The sequence below is a fragment of the Mobula hypostoma genome, chromosome 7, assembly GCF_963921235.1.
Source record: "Mobula hypostoma chromosome 7, sMobHyp1.1, whole genome shotgun sequence".
Taxonomy (NCBI): domain Eukaryota; kingdom Metazoa; phylum Chordata; class Chondrichthyes; order Myliobatiformes; family Myliobatidae; genus Mobula; species Mobula hypostoma.
This window is the reverse complement of record NC_086103.1, coordinates 117,170,970-117,191,918: the sequence shown is the minus strand read 5'-3', so window position 1 is coordinate 117,191,918 and position 20,949 is coordinate 117,170,970. Positions and strand designations below refer to the sequence as shown.

The following is a 20,949-nucleotide window of genomic DNA, read 5'->3' as shown; positions in this document are numbered from 1 at the left end:
TGTTGTACTTAAATGCACGCAGCATAAGGAATAAGGTGGATGATCTTGTCGTACAGCTACAGATTGGCAGGTATGATATTGTGGCCATCACTGAGACCTGGCTAAAGGATGCATGTCTCTGGGAGCTGAACGTCCAAGGATACACGGTGTATCGGAAGGATAGGAAGGTAGGCAGAGGGGGAAGGCGTGGCTTTATTGGTAAGAAATGATATTAAATCATTAGAAAGAGGTGATATAGGATCGGAAGGTGCAGAATCTTTATGGGTTGAGCTAAGGAATAGCAGGGGTAAAAAGACCCTGATGGCAGTTATTTATAGGCCTCCAAACAGCTGCAGGGATGTGGACTACAAATTACAACTGGAAATAGAAAAGGCTTGTCAGAAGGGCAGTGTTATGATAATTGTGGGGGATTTTAACATGCGAGTAGATTGGAAAAATCAGGTCGGCACTGGATCTCAAGAGAGAGAATTTGTAGAATGTCTGCGAGATGGCTTTTTAGAACAGCTTGTTGTTGAGCCCACTAGGGGATCGGCTGTACTGGATTGGGTATTGTGTAATGAACCGGAGGTGATTGGAGAGATTGAGGTGAAGGAACCCTGAGGAGGCAGTGATCATAACATGATTGAGTTCACTGTGAAATTAGAAAAAGAGAAGCCGAAATCTGATGTGTTGGTGTTTCAGTGGAGTAAAGGAAACTACAGTGGCATGAGAGAGGAACTGGCCAAAGTTGACTGGAAAGAGACACTGGCGGGAAAGACGGCAGAGCAGCAGTGGCTGGAGTTTATGCGAAAAATGAGGAATGTGCAAGTCAGGTATATTCCAAAAAAGAAGAAATTTTCGAGTGGAAAAAGGATGCAACCGTGGTTGACAAGAGAAGTCAAAGCCAAAGTTAAAGCTAAGGAGAAGGCATACAAGGAAGCAAAAATTAGTGGGAAGACAGAGGATTGGGAAGTTTTTAAAACCTTACAAAAGGAAACCAAGAAGGTCATTAGGAGAGAAAAGATTAACTATGAAAGGAAACTAGCAAATAATATCAAAGAGGATACTAAAAGCTTTTTCAAGTATATAAAGAGTAAAAGACAGGTGAGAGTAGATATAGGACCGATAGAAAATGATGCTGGAGAAATTGTAATGGGAGATGAGGAGATGGCAGAGGAACTGAACAAGTATTTTGCATCAGTCTTCACTGAGGAAGACAGCAGGATACCGGACACTCAAGGGTGGCAGGGAAGAGAAGTGTGCGCAGTCACAATTACGACAGAGAAAGTACTCAGGAAGCTGAATAGGCTAAAGGTCGATAAATCTCCTGGACCAGATGGAATGCACCTTCGTGTTCTGAAGGAAGTAGCTGTGGAGATTGCGGAGGCATTAGTGATGATCTTTCAAAAGTCGATAGATTCTGGCAAGGTTCCGGAAGACTGGAAGATTGCAAATGTCACTCCGCTATTTAAGAAGGGGGCAAGGAAGCAAAAAGGAAATTATAGACCTGTTAGCTTGACGTCGGTGGTTGGGAAGTTGTTGGAGTCAATTGTCAAGGATGAGGTTACAGAGTACCTGGAGGCATATGACAAGATAGGCAGAACTCAGCATGGATTCCTTAAAGGAAAATCCTGCCTGACAAACCTATTACAATGTGTTGAGGAAATTACCAGTAGGCTAGACAAGGGAGATGCAGTGGATGTTGTATATTTGGATTTTCAGAAGGCCTTTGACAAGGTGCCACACATGAGGCTACTTACAAGATAAGAACCCATGGAATTACAGGAAAGTTATATACGTGGATAGAGCGTTGGCTGATTGGCAGGAAACAGAGAGTGGGAATAAAGGGATCCTATTCTGGTTGGCTGCCAGTTACCAGTGGTGTTCCACAGGGATCAGTGTTGGGGCCGCTTCTTTTTACATTGTACATCAACGATCTGGATTATGAAATAGATGGCTTTGTGGCTAAGTTTGCTGACGATACGAAGATAGGTGGAGGGGCCGGTAGTGCTGAGGAAACGGAGAGTCTGCAGAGAGACTTGAATGGATTGGAAGAATGGGCAGAGAAGTGGCAAATGAAGTACAATGTTGGAAAGTGTAAGGTTATGCACTTTGGCAGAAAAAATAAACAGGCAGACTATTATTTAAATGGGGAAAGAATTCAAAGTTCTGAGATGCAACGGGACTTGGGAGTCCTCGTACAGGATTCCTTTAAAGTTAACCTCCAGGTTGAGTCAGTAGTGAAGAAGGCGAATGCAATGTTGGCATTCATTTCTAGAGGAATAGAGTATAGGAGCAGGGATGTGATGTTGAGGCTCTATAAGGCACTGGTGAGACCTCACTTGGAGTACTGTGGGCAGTTTTGGTCTCCTTATTTAAGAAAGGATGTACTGACGTTGGAGAGGGTACAGAGAAGATTCACGAGAATGATTCTGGGAATGAGAGGGTTAACATATGAGGAACGTTTGTCCGCTCTTGGACTGTATTCCTTGGAGTTTAGAAGAATGAGGGGAGACCTCATAGAAACATTTCGAATGTTAAAAGGCATGGACAGAGTGGATGTGGCAAAGTTGTTTCCCATGATGGGGAAGTCTAGTACGAGAGGGCATGACTTCAGGATTGAAGGCGCCCTTTCAGAACAGAAATGCGAAGAAATTTTTTAGTCAGAGGGTGGTGAATCTATGGAATTTGTTGCCACGGGCAGCAGTGGAGGCCAAGTCATTGGGCATATTTAAGGCAGAGATTGATAGGTATCTGAGTAGCCAGGGCATCAAAGGTTATGGTGAGAAGGCGGGGCAGTGGGACTAAATAGGATAAAATGGATCAGCTCATGATAAAATGGCGGAGCAGACTTGATGGGCCGAATGGCCTACTTCTGCTCCTTTGTCTTATGGTCTAAGAAGAAATTCCCTGATCTGTGTTTGGTTTCTTCAATGTACAGGAAGCTATACCAGGAGCACCAGATGGTAAATGATTGATCATTTCACATCTGTAGTGCCTGCTCCCCGACCCGAATGGCATTAGTCATAGTCATACTTTATTGATCCCAGGGGAAATTGGTTTTTGTTACAGTTGCACCATAAATAGTAAATAGTAATAGAACCATAAATAGTTAAATAGTAAAATGTAAATTATGCCGGTAAATTATGAAATAAGTCCAGGACCAGCCTATTAGTTCAGGGTGTCTGACCCTCCAAGGGAGGAGTTGTAAAGTTTGAGGGAGGCAGTGTAGTGGCAGGTGTAACAGTTAGTCTGGTTGCAGGGGTAAGTGTCTGGAGGTGGATCAGTGGAGAGGTAATGTAACAGTTCAAATTGTCTGGTTCCATCAGTCTTCACCATTCTCTCCAGAGAACATGGAGATGAGTTCTTAAGGGTTTAGCTGCCAGAGTAGGCATAAGTAAGTTCACTGGAAGGAAAGTCCATTTCATTTACACCAATCTCATTGCTCTCTGCAGTGTTAAAATAACGCAAATTGTACTATGCTTACGGAGGAGTTGTATCTCCATTCCTTCCATTGTGCTGTATGATACCACCGCAGTGGTAAATAATACTGATTCATTAGAAAGTCAAATTCGATTATCCATGGTGTACTGAAAGCATATAGAAGCAGGTTCCGCCACAACTTGTAACTTGATGACTTATGCTTTCTCTGCCTACACTGTCAAGGTGGAGCGTGGATATTTCTTTCAAAAAAAAACCTCCTGTTTTTTATTCCACAGATTCTTCCAGATGCTTCCGGTTGCTATGGGACCCGCTGCGGCGCGACACACGCTTTCTTGCACTTATTTTAAATCACGGAAATGATGTCATTAAGCCATGGTCGTTATTAAATGGCGGCGAGCGACGGCTGGGGTCGAATTTTAAATCGGGGAGTTTTTGCTGGATGGAGGTTGGTTCTTCGACGTGTACTAAAATTAATAAAGCATTGTGCGCGTAGGCTTCCTATAGATTGTTCTGTAAAAATTCTAGCGACACGTAGGCTAAACTGACTGTATTCCTTATGTTGAGGCGGCGTGTCCACGATGCTGTCCGGTGTGATGGTGTCTCTTGCAACAATAAAATCAAAGGAACGAATGATTTTAAACCCCCCCCCTCCCCCCGTTCTTAGCTTGACAGTGAAAGGAAGAATAGAGTAGAGAACGAGAGGATCAGTTCTGGGCCCGTGGTTAACTTGAGTGACTGGTGTTAGAAACGCTTCCAGTCTTAAGTTTACACGTAGATGTAAGTCTGATCTTGGTAAAGTGATTACACAGCTTCTCCCTTCTGTGACCCAACGTTTTGTTTCTAATACAGAATTTTTTTTTACGGTTTTTGGGAGAAGTGGATCTGTTACTCATTTTTATGCACACATTCTTTCTCTCACTCTCCTTTTTCTCCCTCTGTCCCTCTGAATATACCTCTTGCCCATCCTCTGGGTCCCCCCCCACCTTGTCTTTCTTCCCAGACCTCCTGTCCCATGATCCTCTTGTATCCCCTTTTGCCTATCACCTGTCCAGCTCTCGGCTCCATCCCTCCCCCTCCTGTCTTCTCCTATCATTTTGCATCTACCCCTCCCCCTCCAACTTTCAAATCCCTTACTCACTCTTCCTTCAGTTAGTCCTGACGAAGGGTCTCGGCCTGAAACGTCGACTGCACCTCTTCCTACAGATGCTGCTTGGCCTGCTGCGTTCACCAGCAACTTTGATGTATGTTGCTTGAATTTCCAGCATCTGCAGAATTCCTGTTGTTTGTGTGTAACATTTTCTTTGCTTTGGGTATGCATTCCCATTCTTGATCATCAACCCCTGCCTTGCTCTTTTTCTGAGCCTGTGCTTTATTTGTAAGCCCCTATTGATTTTCTAACAGCATTGAATTCCAAGTTCCAGCTCAGGCTATTTTGACCTTTGTGTTTCAAAAAAATCGTTGCATTAGTTGATCTACTGATTTGATTTCAGATATTTTAAATTCTCAGTATCAAAAAATAAATCTAATCTTTGTTTCATCTGTGCATACACTGAAAAGAAGTAAATTAAAATACCAATGCAAGCGAGAGTTAAGGTCGGGATTAATTTGTAATATTTCTTTCCCTGAAAATCATTCCATTGTGCTATTAATCCATTTGGTTATTCTTCCACATCATTTGCTATGAAATGTATAAGTGCTGACTGATGATATTTGACCAAGATTGTTGACTTTGCATGCTTCATATCCATATCAGTAAGAAAAAAATACTAGTGGGGAAGATAATAGTTTTTGTCCTTGTCCCTCCCCCTCCAAAAAAAAAGTAAACAGGTCAACAATTGGCAACAACAATGAAGAGGGAATGTTTAAGGCTTTGATGAAGGTCGATGTAAATCAGCTCTCTCCACAGATGCTACCTAATTTGAGTATCCCCAGAATTTTCTATTTTATTTTGTCAGCATATCAGCCTGCCATCAGTATTGCAGGACAAAATAGAGCTGTTTAGTCAAGTTGCTGAGAATGGAAGCTTTGATTAGTTAACTACCAAGACAGACAGATTTATGTTTATAAAGCTTTGTTTTTGAAAAATTCCTTGTATTTTGAAATTCCCAGAGTATAGACAAATGATAACATTGTTCCAAATAAAAAAAAGACATTTGGCAGGAAACTATAAGCCAGTTAGCATGACAGCCATTGGTGAAAATGTTTGGTAATAGCAGGATATTTGGATTTTCAAAAGCCTTTGGGTAGGGTTACACACATAAGAGCATGGGGTTAAGAGTGATACATTACTGTTCTGGAGGAGAGAAAGAGATTGACTCACTAACGGAAAGTTGTGAAAAATGGGTGATTTTTGGATTGGAGATCTATTTATAAAAGGTATGCCACAGGGATCACTGTAATCTCATTTATCAAAGCACCTTTCCATTCAACTATAGGAAACCAATAGCTGTTCTGTTAACTCCTTTCATCCTCACAAACCACCCTCCACATAAAGCAGCAATTTACCTGCATTCTGTGCCCACAACATGATCCCCATTACTTTGTAAAAACCAAGTAACCAATTGGGTGACCATATTGTAGAACACAAGGAAAAAAAATCACCAGCAGTATTTCCATAAGGCTGTGTCCTTAACACCTTTCCTTATCTTCACATAGTGCTTAACTCCTTTTAGATAAATATTTCAAATTGTGATTGATTTGTATGAAAGAAAATTGAGACTGAATTAATTGCATTTGAGGGGAAATATGTCCTTGTTTCTTGAAGGAATTGCCCTATGTTGTAATAAAATTTTAAGCTAAATGCCATTGAATCTGTTGTGTGAAAACATTCAATCTGTGGTTGATATTTTGTACATAAACTATTCAAATAACGAGAAACAGAAATTTATTTCTAGATATTTTTCCAGTAGATATGAGAAAGATGAAAAGAAAAGTGGCCAAGTTGAGTGGCTTTCGTCTAAGTCCAAATGAAGAAGCACTTTTGATAAAGGAAGAGCATGAGAGGCGAAGGAGGTTAAGAATAAAACAGGTATGATCAATTAGGGATGCCAATCTGTTAGAAATCACTAATCTTTTCAAATAAAATGGAGAATAATGGCAATATTTCTATATTTGGTCCTTTTTGTGATGCATTTTAGGGTTATTAAAAATAATAATTTTCTCTTTAAATGTATGTGTTTTGTATTTAATAAAGCTTGCAAGGATGGGACTGTGAAATCCAGATTTGAAATCAGCAGTAAAAACTGTCTTTAATGCTCTTATTCAACGTCTAAGGCCATTTTCAGTTAAGCCCGTTGTTGGCTCGTAGTTACCAGCTATGTGCTGTTGGATTCTATACTGGTTTGAAGGCTAGCCCCTTTTGTTGGTGTTGCCTTCCTGTGGTTGCTCCCAGGAAGACAAGCTGGGTAGCCTTTGCACTGTGTAATATTTGGAACTGCTGCAGGCTATTCTTGCAGAAACATGTCTCCGGGTCAACATCCATGTGCCATCATTCTACAGGCCATGATGCTCAGGGACTTGGGCTACATTATGTTAAAATATTTTTTGTAACTTTTTTCTGCCATCATAATTGTATTTACTATATGTGCTGTGTGTAACTGTTGGTTCTATGTTTAGTACCTTGGCCCCAGAGGAACGCTGTTTCATTTAACTGTGTTCATGTGTATGGTTAATTGACAACAAACTTGAAATAAAACTTATTTTGAATTTTAGCCTATGTGAAAAGATGCTTAGTGTTAATTTTGTGGCTGGTTATGGTACCAGATAAAAGCTTGATAATTGCAAGATTTCTGCATTTAAAGCTTGTAGCAGTTGTAGCACACACAAAATGCTGGAGGGATTCAGCAAGGGAGGCAGCATCTGTGGAAGGAAATTAAAGGTCTTCCCCTGAAATGTCAATTATTTATTCCCTGCCTGTGTGCCTTGCTCAAGATTTCCAGCATTTGCCAAATCTCTTGTTTTTGTAGCAGTTGTAAATGTATTTCCATTGTGCTTTTGTTTTGGGCTGGTTCTGAAGAAGTGAAAGAAAATATATAATTGAGAATTATCTTCTCTAGTGATCCAATGCAATAGTGTTCCAATGTACTATACCACTTAGCTTAATGGTCTTGGTTGTGTTTTCATGTAATGAACAGACATATATTGTGACTATAGCTAAAATGATTACCTTTTAAGCTGCTACATTATTTATGATGCAGGTCAGAGAACAGGAGCGTTTCATTGCTGAGCAGATCCGGGAAAAAGTAAAGCAGTGTCGTAATCAACAACTTGAGCAACTGGCAAATGAGTTGAAGGCTGAATGGCAATTGGCACAAGGCGAAAAAACAAAGTGTCTAGAGAAGTTGTATCTTAGTAGTTTAAAGGCAGTTGGTGAAGGCCACAGACAAGCTCAAGAAAATGTAAGTAACTTCCTTTGTCTTTTATTTAGAGCTAATTTCACAAGCAGTCTGCAGAAGTTGGTTTGACATTTTGGCATTTTCCAAATGCTGATGAATGACTGGTGAATGTGAATACATCCGGTGCATTAAGCAGTTATCTCAAATCAGAATAAATGGCTAAAGTCATGTGTTTCTTCCCTTAAGTAGTCGCAAATAAAAAGGTTTTGTCTTGTAAAGGAACCATTGGTTTATGAAAGCTTTATGCACGAGGACACGTTAACCTAAGTGTAGTGCTGCTTCCTGCTTTTTTGATATGGGACTTAAAATTTTAATCACTCCTCCTTGTGCTGACCTATCTCCAGAGACACACTCTTTTACTCCTCCCACATCTCAAAAATATGAATGCAAACATAAAGGCCTGGTTAGTAGGTTTGTAGAGAATACTAAAATAAGTCGTGATGTGAAGATGGTTATCAAGATTTACAGAGACAATTGGTGAAGTAGGCCGAAGAATGGAAAGTGAAGATTAATTGAGATTTGTGTGAGGTGTTGCAATTTGAGAAGACATGAAGGTAGGACTTTAAGAGTGAATAGTAAGGCCCAAGAAATATTGCAGACCAGAGAGAACTTTGAGTACAAGTACAATAGTTTCATGAAACTGCCATCGCAGTTAGACAGGGTGGTACAGAAGGCTTTTGGCATGCTAGCCTTCAATGGTCAGGGCACTGAGTGTAGAAATTGAGTTGTTATGTTGCAGTTATAAAAGATATTGATGAAGCTGCATTTGGAATGTCTTCAGTTTTGATCACCCTGCTTTAGGAAAAATATTAAAATGTAAAGTGTACAGAGGAGATTTACAAGGACGGTAAATTGGCTTGTTGCTGTCACATGTACTGAGATATAGTGTAAAACTTGTCTTGCATACCAATCAATAGTTTAATCATTCAGTAGTACCATTTAATATCAGAGAATGTATACAATATACAACCTAGAATTCTTGTTCTTTGCAGACATCCATGAAAACAGAAGTGTCCCAAAGAATGAGTGACAGTAAAAACGTTAGAACCCTAAAGCCCCCCTACTCCCTGCTCCACCCCCCACGCACAAGCAGCAGAAAAGCAATGACCCTTCCCTCCCCCACTTTAGCAAGAAAAAGCATCCGAACCCTCCACCTACCAATCAAGTAATAGCAAAGCCCCCAAGAAGGGCCATGATCTGCAGTACAACAAAAACTAATTGTTTATCTGACAATTTGACATACCACAGGCTCTCTCTCTCTCTCTCCCTAATAAAGGTTCAGAGTTGTCCCCCTTTCACAGTGAGGAGGGAGACCAACAACTCACTGATTTATGGTGTTAAAGCCTGCCATGTTGCTTTTTTTCCCACTGAGTTCTCTGACTCAAGAATTAGCAACAAACTCTTCCCTGACCAATGAGAGAAAGCGAATGAACATGCAATTTGCAGTGTACAGAGCCCCTGATAACTGATCTGATGTTCCGTTTTCTCCAGCGTTGCTTCTGTCGGCAGCACTGGCATAGAATTGGCTTGTCCCCAGGGCTGCAAAGCCTTGGAAGCCCAAAGGCGCCGATTGATGAAACAGCTGGTTGACGAGCCCCGGGAGCAGGTCCCACCGCTGCAAAGAACCAAAGTTTGAGCATTGCTGTAGGTCAGGGTCTTCAACAGAACCCCATCCACCTTGAAGAGAAAGATGAAAGACATTAAGCTATTTCTGCAGATAAGCTCAAAGGAGTTGCTGTCAAGTGCCATGCAAATCAATTAATTGCAACAGTGCATAGAGGTAATGCAGGGTAAAACAATGTCTGTAATTGTAACACATTATTCTGCAAAGTACAGTGTAGGTAGACAATCAGGTGCAAGGTGCAATCATAATGAGGTGGGATTGTGAGGTCAGGAGAACTAGGAACTGTTCAGTGTTATAACAGTGGGTGAGAAGATGTCCCAGAGTGGTATGTGCTTTCAGACTTTTGCATCTTCTGCCCAATGGGAGAGGAAAGAAGAGAATACCTGCAGTGAGAAATCTCTTTGATTATAATGGCTGCTTTACTGAGGAGCATGAAGTATAGATAGTGTCTATGGAGGGGAGGTCCAAAAACATTCTCCTGTTCTATTCCTGTAACTTTACAAATTATTTCCCTCAAGTATCTATTAATTTTTCTTTTCAACAAATTTATTGTCTGCACTTTTACCACCCTTCTAAGCAATGGGTTCCAAGTAATTACCACTTACTATATGGGGGAAAGGAAGATCTTTCCTCACGTTCCCTGACACTGTTTTGCTCAGAATCTGGAATCTCTAATCCCTTTATCATCAGCCAGTGGGAACAGCACTTCTTTGCCTACACTTGTCACTGACATATCACTTTCAAATCTCCCCTTTTTACTACAAGCTAAATAACCCCAGTTTCTCAACCTAACATTTTCATTCCCTCTTGAATTTTTTTGTTGTGTTCATGCCAGCATCTTTACCTTGATTTTAAGTAATGTGCTCTGCTGATCTGTCTCATCAGAAACATTCTGATGCCAGTAGAAACATTGCTGTTTTGCAGCTCTTGTAAAACTTGTCATCAGACTGGTCAAATGGTCATTTTCTTTCGCTATCTACCTAGCTGCGCATTGGCTTCCTTTATAATTTGTTGAACCTTACTTGCAAGTTTAGATGTGAGAGTGAGATACAGAGCGCATTAAACGAGATGCTGGAGGAACTTTGCAGGTTAGGCAACATTTGTGCAGGGAAATGATCCTTCATCTGTATTGAGAATGTTTGGGTCTTTAGGTTTATGATCCACATGAACTTCCTCATCTTTTTTTGATAACTTTAATCCAACAAAGCATTTTTTTTCTGCTCTCATTCAATCAACTGTGTAAATGCATCAATGCCAGTTTCTAAAACTGTTGTGCTACTAAGTTTCCATATTTTAGTCACTGGGGTATTTTATGTGATGCATTAGTAGCTTGCATTTAAGACTTGTACTCCAAGTCTCTTGACAAGCCACAGCACATTCGCAAGGTTAACATTTCATTCTCTTCACTCTGTCTGGTCACATATCTTAAATCTATTTTTCCCCCCAGAAAAATAAATTCTAATGTTTTTTTTTCTTGAGGGCCTACTCTTTAAGTTTATCTGAAACTTCCTAATTTCTATTCTTTCTACAATGATTGGTTTCAATACATATCACAGTCTTGGCTGTTACAAACCCCATTTCCAGAAAAATTGGGATATTTTCCAAAATGCAGTAAAAACAAAAATCTGTGATATGTTAATTCACGTGAACCTTTATTTAACTGACAAAAGTACAAAGAAAAGATTTTCAGTAGTTTTACTGACCAACTTAATTATATTTTGTAAACATACACAAATTTAGAATTTGATAGCTGCAACACACTCAACAAAAGTTGGGACAGAGGCATGTTTACCATTGTGTTACATCACCTTTCCTTTTAATAACACTTCTTAATCGTTTTGGAACGAGGATACTAATTGTAGTAGATTTGCAATTGGAAATTTTGTCCATTCTTGCTTGATATAAGACTTCAGCTGCTCAACAGTCCGTGGTCTCCGTTGTCTGATTCTCCTCTTCATGATGCGCCATACATTTTCAACAGGAGATAGATCTGGACTGGCAGCAGGCCAGTCAAGCACATGCACCCTGTGTCTACAAAGCCACGCTGTTGTAGCCCGTGCAGAATGTGGTCTGGCATTGTCCTGCTGAAATAAGCATGGACGTCCCAGGAAGAGACGTCGCCTTGATGGCAACATATGTCTCTAAAATCCTAATATACGCCTCAGAGTCAATGGTACCTTCACATACATGCAGCTCACCCATGCCGTGGGCACTGATGCACCCCCATACCATCACAGATGCTGGCTTTTGCAGCTTTCGCTGACAACAATCTGGATGGTTGTTTTCATCTTTGGCATGGAGAACTCGACGCCCGTTTTTTCCAAAAACTAGCTGAAATGTGGACTCATCTGACCACAGCACACGGTTCCACAGTCTTTCGGTCCATCTGAGATGAGCTCAGGCCCAGAGAACTCGCTGGTGTTTCTGCATAGAGTTGATGTATGGCTTCCTTCTTGCGTAATATAGTTGCAAGTTGCATTTCTGGATGCAGCGACGGACTGCGTTGAGTGACAATGGTTTTCCAAAGTACTCCCGAGCCCAGGTGGCTATAATTGTCACAGTAGCATGACGGTTTCTTAGACAGTGCCGCCTGAGGGCTCAAAGATCATGCGCATTCAACAGTGGTTTCTGACCTTGCCCTTTACGCACTGAGATGTCTCTGAATTCTCTGAATCTTTTCACAATATTATGTACTGTAGATGTTGAAAGACCTAAATTCTCTGCAATCTTGCATTGAGAAATGTTACTTTTGAACTGACTAACAATTCTCTCTCGAATTTTGGCACAAAGGGGTGAGCCATGACCCATCCTTGCTTGCAAAGACTGAGCCTTTGATGGATGCTGCTTTTATACCCAGTCATGATACCTCACCTGCTACCAATTAGCCTGCTTAATGTGGAGTCTTCCAAACCGGTGTTACTTGAATATTCTGTGCACTTTGCAATCTTATTTTAACTCTGTCCCAACTTTTGTTGAGTGTGTTGCAGCCATCAAATTCTAAATTTGTGTATGTTTACAAAATATAATTAAATTGGTCAGTAAAACTATTGAAAATCTTTTCTTTGTACTTTTTTCAGTTAAATAAAGGTTCACGTGAATTAACATATCACAGATTTTTGTTTTTATTGCATTTTGGAAAATATCCCAACTTTTCTGGAAATGGGGTTTGTATTTATGCCTATCCAAAATCTTTCAACAGTATAGTAATGGATAGGTCATTTGGCTATGATGTTGTGTCAATTTATATTACATGTCCTTTTGTATCAATCATATCGCTTCATATTCATTGGTCTATCAAAAGCCATTTAAAATCAACCATACTGCCTGATTCCACGATCACCCCTAGTAGCCTATTCCAGATACCTGCCACTTTTGTACTTATCTTAGTAACTTTACTTTCTTATTATTAAAACCATATCCTCCATCTGCCACTTTTCTGCCCATGTCTGTAACTGATCTATATGCCTCTGTTTCTTTGTCCTTTACACTGTCCATAACCCCTCCAGTCTTGGTGTCATCTGTATACTTGCTATCATCTGATCTACATTTTCATCCAAATCATTGATGTATATAATAAACAACAAGGGCCCCTACACTGATCCTTTTGGAGCACCACTGGTCATGGGCCTCCAGCCAGAATATCAGGCTTTCACCCCTATTCTGATCTCTATGGCCAAGCTAGTCCTGAATTCAAACTCGCAATTCACCCTGGATCCCATTCATCTTTACTTTCTACCATGAGGGACGTTATCAAATGCCTTAAAGTCCATGTATAGTAGATATTATCCATTGCCTTATCCTCATCTAGTTCCTGTAATCACCTTCTCAAAAAACTTAAGTTTGTTAGGTGCGACTTGCCCCGCATAAAGCCACGCTGACTGTTGCTAAGCAGGCCATGCCTTTCCAATTGTGTATAAATCCTGTCCTTCACTGTCCTCTCTAGTAGCTTATCTGTCACTGCCCTGAGGCTCCCTGATTGATAATTACAGGTGTCCCCTGCTTTCCGAGTGTTCTCTTTACGACATTTCGCTTTTACGAAAGACCTACATTAGTACCTGTTTTCGTTAATCCTCGAAAGAGGATTTTCGCTCTTACAAAAAAATGCTCACTTTAAACTTGTGTTTACCCTGAGAAAGACTACCATGGCCATGAAGCCTTGCGTGGGCAGGTGTGTGCGCATGCATGATGTGTGAATGCGTGTATGTGTGCATGCGTGATGTGCGTGTACGTGCAAATGCATGATGTGCACATGCGTGTACGTGCCAATTTTTTTTTCGACAAATCGGTTTTGGCTCAAACTTTCCAATTCTGTTAAGTGAAACTACACTGCACGTATATTATTTCTACTTTATATAGGCTGTGTATTTATCATATCATTCCTGCTTTTACTACATGTTAGTGTTATTTTAGGTTTTATGTGCTATTTGGTATGATTTGGTAGGTTATTTTTTGGGTCTGGTAACGCTCAAAAAATTTTCCCTTATAAATTAATGGTAATTGCTTCTTCGCTTTACGCCATTCCGGTAACAAGCCTGCATTCTCTACATTCAGATAGCGGGGGAAACCTGTACCTGGATTATCTCTCCTTTCCTTGAAATAAGTAGCAACATTTGCTACTCTTCAGGCCTCTGGGACCTCGCCTTTGTCAGAGTTCAAGCAATCTCATCACTTGCTGCTTTCAATGTTCTGCGATTATGTGCTATCAGGACCTAGGAACTTGCACACCTTAATGCTTTTCAGAAGACCCTGCATTACCTCCTCCTCAATCTTAATGTGTCAATAATACCACTTTGCTTCTGTGTTGTACTTAATTTTTCTTCTCTCATTTGGTGATGTAATTCTTGTCTATTTGACTTCACTTTTTGGGACTGTGATGACATTGAATATACCATATGCAAACTCTTAAGCATAAGTCAAGACTATAAGCCCTATCTGATGTGTATCAATGAGTACCTTCACTTTAGGGAGATTGTACTGTATCAACCTATAATTCAAAGACTACATTTATCTTACTGTTCAGTTTCCACAGCAAAGTCTACCTGTCAATAAATCAAATCAAGTTTATTTAGCATTCAAACCATACATAGATGCCGCTAAACAAGACAGCTTTCCCTTTTGCCAAAGTGCAAGACATTCAAAATAGCAAACAAACATTCAAAATAGTGAGTACATTATTCAAAATAACGAGCAAAGAAGCACATTCACTCAAAAAGAACAGATAGTCCAAGACCCTGAGTAACAATGTCCAGCAATCAAGGGTGCATTCTCCTGGCGATGTGCAGGTGCATGCAATCCAGCCTGTCATTGCACTGCTCGTCTGTGGGAGGGCAGCACCGATGGGCAAGACTCGGCCCCAGCCGAGTGAAGATGCCATGCTGTAACACTTCTACATCTTTCACTTGGTTTGCAGCTGCAGGCAGGCCTGAGGCTTGAGACCTAGTCCCTGCTACAACTGAGGCTGCACAGCTCCCATGTCATCAGGCCCTCCACCAGACAAGGGTAACAGGCCTGCAGCAACGTGCATTATCACTGCCAACAGAATCTTGTGATTGCATGTGAAATGTCCGAGACAATCTCCCATGCTTGTAGTGCACCAACATTGATGCTTCTGAGTAACGGGCATCAACACTGTCTACAGCCAGGTCAGCTCCTCTTTACCCAAAGTGGCTTCTCTTTTCCCCACCCCCACCAACATCCTGGCCAGCCCATTCAAAATAATCACTATTTTGAATGGTGTGTACCCCTTCAGTACCAAGGAGGGGATACTTCCAGCTCATGGTGGGTTTAAAACAGTTTATTTTGTGTTTAGTGATCCACATTTAATTTGGATTAATAATTCTTGACATAGATTGAAAGCTCACAGAGGATTGTGAACTTGCAAAATCTTTCTAACCTGCAAAGGATTTCTTGCTTAGAAAGGATACTCAAGCTTCAAGAAATTTCCAAACGTATGTTTTTATTTTAGTTTATCAAGTTACTTATCAAGTTGCAGACGAATTAATTGTCCTCAGAAACTGAAGACTGAGGAATAAATTCTGTCTTCTCTGTCATTCAATTTTTTTTATCATTCTTAAAATTCTAACTGCTTTCTAACATTTATACATATTTTTCTACCAGGAAGATATCGTCTGTATATGATGGTTTTCAGTTATATTCTTAATTAAAATTAATTTCTTAATCTTCATCTTTGGTTTTTGTATATTATTGATTCTCACCACAGAGAATGTATGTCTTCCTCTATTTTTTTTCTTAAAATATATTTTCTTTGAAGGAGCCAGACTTGAAAATTCAATCAAAACAGGCAGCAGTTAACAGAGAAAAGGCTGAGAAAAGACATAGAGAAGCATTAAGGGAGTTGAAGCAGCAAAGAGAAAAAGAACATGAAGTTCAAACCAGGTTTGCTTTTGCTTCTATAAATGCTGTGCATTAAAGTGTGCATTTCTGTCGACACTTTTCTTATGTGTATCAATCTCAAATCTCAAATATTCTGACTAAAATCTTTTAAGATAATTAATGTACTGAATAATACAGTGATGTATCTCCACATACTTTTGACTTTTATATTTCTTTTGTGCTTTAGGATTGTGGTATGTATGTAAAGAGGTATGGGTGAGAATCCCAGAGCTCCAATCATTGAAATAATTGAAATAAATCATTGTAACACTTTTAGTAGAACATTTCTTGCTTTTCATATTTTTTAATATGGTTGGAATTAATGGTAATTCCATTGTACATCACTGCAGTGACGAGGCAGGGTTTTCAGCTAAGTTCAGCTCTTTGTAACTGTGCTTGTGTTTGGTTGGAACATTAACTTTTGTGCAATAATCTGCTAAATAAAGATGTAAATGTAAGATGCTGTGAATAAATTGAAACATTGTTCATGGTAGATTTGACTATTTCCAGTCTGCTGCAGTACAGAAAGGCTTATTAGGGAAGGAACCAGTATGTAAGAGAGGTTTGGACAGATTAATTTGGGGTGGTGGGGGTTTGCCATTTGAAGGTGATAGTCATTTTCATCTGCATGAAATCCTATGAGGAAATAATGGAGGTCCAGCAGATGAAAGTTGGCAAAAGCCATGAAGGAGCAGCTCAATGAGTCAAAGTGTAATTTTGTTTTACAAATAATGAAAATGATGATTTTGAGACAGGTAGTGCTGGCTTAGAAATGAACAGTAAGGACAAGATGGAAGCAGTGATCATTAATGTTTGGAAGTAAAGAAGGCATCCATCTACCTTAGGCAGAAATTTTGGTTATACTTTCCAGCAGCGTTCTGAGTAGGATACTAATGCCTATGCTGCTCTTAGCCTGTTTGTTAAGAATGTTACAGTTTGAAATCTGCAGCATTCACAGCCCTTGTTCAGGGTAGAATTTGAGGCAGGTGCTATCAAAGGTGTGTGCATGTTCACTTTCTCTCCCTAAACCCCCCCCCCCCATGAGTACATAAACTCTCTGTGTCTCTCATGTACTGTAATTCTACTAAATGATTTGTTAAACTGAAGTGATTAGACCCTCCCTTCCCCTCCCCATCATGCCTGAACTGCTGAAAAAGGAAAGAGATTTTATTTAGAGGTTCTGTGCGGAATAGGCCTTTCCGGTTCAATGAGTGCACCAGGCAGCAACCCACCTATTTAACCGTAGCCTAATCACAGGACAATTTACTATCACCAATCAACCCCCTAACATCTTTGGAATATGGGAGGAAGCTCAGACAGTATTGAGGAGAACTTACAACTCCTTACACATGAAATTGAACTTTGAATTCTGGAGTGCCGGAGACTTCCGGTAGAGCTCATGGAGTGAAGTCGTGCTCTTGACTTGCTCCATTACCTCTGAGTTTTTTTTCTTATGATCAGCTATATTTAACTAACCATTAAGGCATCGACTTTTACAATAATCTGAAACAAATTGGGCTTTTTGATATTTGGATGCTTTTAAGGTCTGCTATGTCCAAGAATGGAAAAAATGGGAAAGACGGCAAACCTCCGGTTAGACCGAAAGGTACCGATCTCCCTCTGACTGAACCACCGTTGACTCTGAAAGCTATATCGGATCTAATTCAAAGGGAAATTTCAACCTCTATAACGGAGCTGATTTGTGCGGAAATTTCAATTAATTTCCAGAAAATTGCGGATTCAATCGATAAAATGCAAACATCTATCATGGAACATCAGTCGGCTATATCTAATCTTCTAAAATCCACGCAACAAAATGAACTCAAGATGGAGAAAATTGAAGAAACAATTACTTCAATGAAGAAAAAACTGGACTTTCTGACTTTTAAAAACTCTGACTTAGAATCCAGAATGCGACGGCAGAATATTTGAATTATTGGTGTTCGTGAAGCTGTTGAATCTGACAAACCTATAAAGTTTTTTTTCTCAACTTTTAAAAGATGCATTTCCTACCGTATTTCCTGACCAACCACCGTTATTGGATCGGGCTCACAGAGTTCCATCATATTCGTCTAAGTCAGATAAACCTCGACATGTCATTTTACGTTTTCATTACTTTCAAGACAAGGAGAAACTGCTTCGATTTGTTCGATCTAAAGGTTATATTGATTTTTTGGATCTTCAGTTCTGATTCGTGGAGGACTTCAGCAAACAGATTCGGGATCACCGGGTTCGTTACAGATCTGTGATGTCGGAACTCTACAAGATGGATTTAAAACCAGTGCTGCTTTACCCTGCGCGTTTAAGGATTCGTACGCCTGACGGAGCCCTTCGTTTTTTTGAATCTCCATCGGATGCCCAGAGTTATCTGGATCAATTTTCACCTTCAACATCTTAATCGTAATTTTTAATTATCTCCGTTTGATCGGAGGTTGTGAATCTGTCGGGTTTAATTTTTGGTTGCTTTATATGGGCAGAAAATTTTATTTTTGATTATTTAATATGGTTACCAAACTTTCTTTCTAACTGTGTCATTCCTTTCTTTTTCCTTGGGGATTCTGGGTGGTTATTCCCTCAGCATCATTTCGTGTATTTCCTTTGAGGCCTTAAATTTCGTAGTCTTTAAATGTACTTTTTTCTGTAGGTTTTCCTAACTAGTTTTATATTAATAATTTTGTTTCTTTTTTTTAGTTATCATAGGGTCTGTGGTCTGTTACGGTTTTCTTTATATTTTCTGGCTTTTTCTCTGTTTTATATCGTGTTTGTCTTAACTGTTCTACTTTTTTTTTATTCTTTTACTGTTTTATAACTAGCTGATCTTTTTATATTTACACTTTTTAGTGAGCGTCTATCGGAAGTCATGGGGGTAGTTCTAGTGCTTCTTTCTGGCGGGACTGCTTTGGATTTAGCCTTGGGGTCATGGGGTGGGGGTGGTGGGAGGGGCTTCATGTTTTAGTTTTTTTCTTCTTGGGCTATTTACATTACTGAAGCATTGGTTGCGTTCTCCTACCCGTTATCTCTGGTTTGTTCTGTTCCCTTTCCTGGTTCGTGGGTCGAACCTATCATCAATCCTCTTTTTTGCGGGTTGACTTTAGGGTTTATGGAGTCTATTATTAATTTTGTCTCCTGGAATACTAATGGTCTTAATCATCCTATTAAAAGGAAAAAAGTTTTCAAAGTATTCCGGAGACTTAAAGCACATGTTCTATTTTTACAAGAGACCCATGTGCGGAGGGGGGGACAGACTATGTTTTTTTAAATTCTGGAAGGGACAACAGTTTCATTCCAATTCTAACGCTAAGATTCGAGGCGTCTCTATTTTTATAGACTCCTCAGTTACTTTTGTACAACATGATATTATCTCTGATCCGAATGGTAGACTTCTACTGGTTAGTGGTCTATTATTCAATAAAAAGGTAGTTTTGGTTAACGTTTATGCTCCCAATATGGACTGTCCGGAATTTTATAAATCATTATTTAGTCGGTTCCCGAATTTGAATGAGTTTTCATTGATCTGGGGCGGAGATCTTAATACTTGCTTATATCCAGTTTTGGACCGTTCGGCTCCTCTACGGACCTTACCCAATAAATCTGCAACTTTGATTAACTCATTCCTCTCTGATTCTGGGTCGACGGACATTTGGCGTTTTTTGCATCCTCAGGAAAAAGATTTTTCTTTTTTTTCACATGTTCACCATTCCTATTCAAGAATTGATTATTTTTTTATTGACTCTCGGCTTATCTCTTCAGTGATTAAATGTGATTATGATTCTATAACCATTTCGGATCATGCTCCACTTAAGCTTTCTATTAAAATTCAGGTCAATACACAAAATAGTAGATAATGGCGTCTTAATTCGTTGCTGCTTCAGGACTGGGATTTTGTTAACTTTATGAATGAACAGATTGATTTCTTTTTTACAATCAACTACACAGAGGATATTTCTGTGAACATTCTTTGGGATACTTTTAAAGCTTATATTCGTGGTCAGATTATCTCGTATTCTGCTTTGAGGAAGAAGTTGAAGCAGGAGGAGTTGGTAATTGTGGACAAGATTAAGGAAATTGATAAGAAATATGTTACAGCTCCCTCTGAGGAGCTGTATAAACAAAGAACTGAACTTCAAATGGAGCACAGCTTATTACTTTCGTCCTCGATTGTAAACCAATTAAAGAAAACAAGAAGTGAATTTTATGTACACAGTGACAAAGTTGGTAAACTGTTGGCTAACCAACTGAAGTCTAATTATACTAAATCTCAAATTAATCAGATTTATAATCAAAATGATCGACTGATATTTGATCATGTGGAGATCAATCAAACCTTCTTTGATTTTTATTCTTCCTTATATCAATCTGAGTCTTTATGAGACTCTAAATATATGAATGACTTTTTAGATAACCTAGATTTCCTTGAGATTTCACAGGATATGTCTTCTATGCTTGATACTCCCATTACTACTGATGAGATTAAGAATGTTATTTCCTCTATGAACCTGGGGAAAGCTCCTGGCCCTGATGGATTTACCGTGGAGTTTTATAAGTTTTTTGCACCTTCATTAATCCCTTGGTCTGTAGGATTTTGGAGGCTTCATTAAAACTTGGTAAACTTCCCGAATCCTTTTGTGGAGTGTCAATCTCTCTAATATTAAAGAAGGATAAAGATCCTGCTCAATGTGCATCTTATAGACCAATATCTTTATTAAATGTTGATTCTAAAATTTTTTCTAAATTATTAGCAAACAGATTAGAAAAAGTACTCCCTTTTATTACTTTGGAAGACCAAACGGGTTTTATTAAAGGTTGTTACTCTTTCTATAACATTCGCACACTGTTAAATATTGTTTATATCCCCTCACGAAATGTTCCTGAGTGTGTTATCTCTTTAGATGCTGAAAAAGCTTTTGATAGAGTAGAATGGCCTTACTTATTTAAGGTGCTTGAAATGTTTAATTTTAGCTTGAAATTTATATCCTGGATTAAACTTATATCATTCTCCTATGGCCTCGGTCCGTACCAACTCTTTAAGCTCACCTTTTTTCCCTCTTTTTTGAGGTACTCAACAAGGTTGTCCTCTTAGTCCTTTATTATTTGATATTGCATTAGAACCTCTTG

At 39.4% G+C, this 20,949-nt stretch overlaps 1 protein-coding gene across 18 annotated transcripts in view; it reads left to right on the top strand.

Annotated features, from left to right (window-relative positions):
* Positions 1-3,793: 3,793 nt before the first annotated feature.
* The window catches only part of cep295 (centrosomal protein 295), a 103,972-nt gene continuing 86,816 nt past the window's right edge, over positions 3,794-20,949 (top strand). For 17 of the 18 annotated variants that reach the window (XR_010018691.1, XR_010018688.1, XR_010018689.1 and 14 more), the window contains exons 1-4: positions 3,794-3,868; positions 6,330-6,451; positions 7,620-7,820; positions 15,713-15,837. Coding sequence is in view for 11 of the 18 variants with exons in the window: in XM_063053863.1 (XP_062909933.1) it covers positions 6,335-6,451; positions 7,620-7,820; positions 15,713-15,837 (443 nt within the window). In the remaining 7 variants the exon portion in view is untranslated. The remainder of the gene's footprint in view (positions 3,869-6,329; positions 6,452-7,619; positions 7,821-15,712; positions 15,838-20,949) is intronic. The other variant, XM_063053855.1, reaches the window with a different exon arrangement.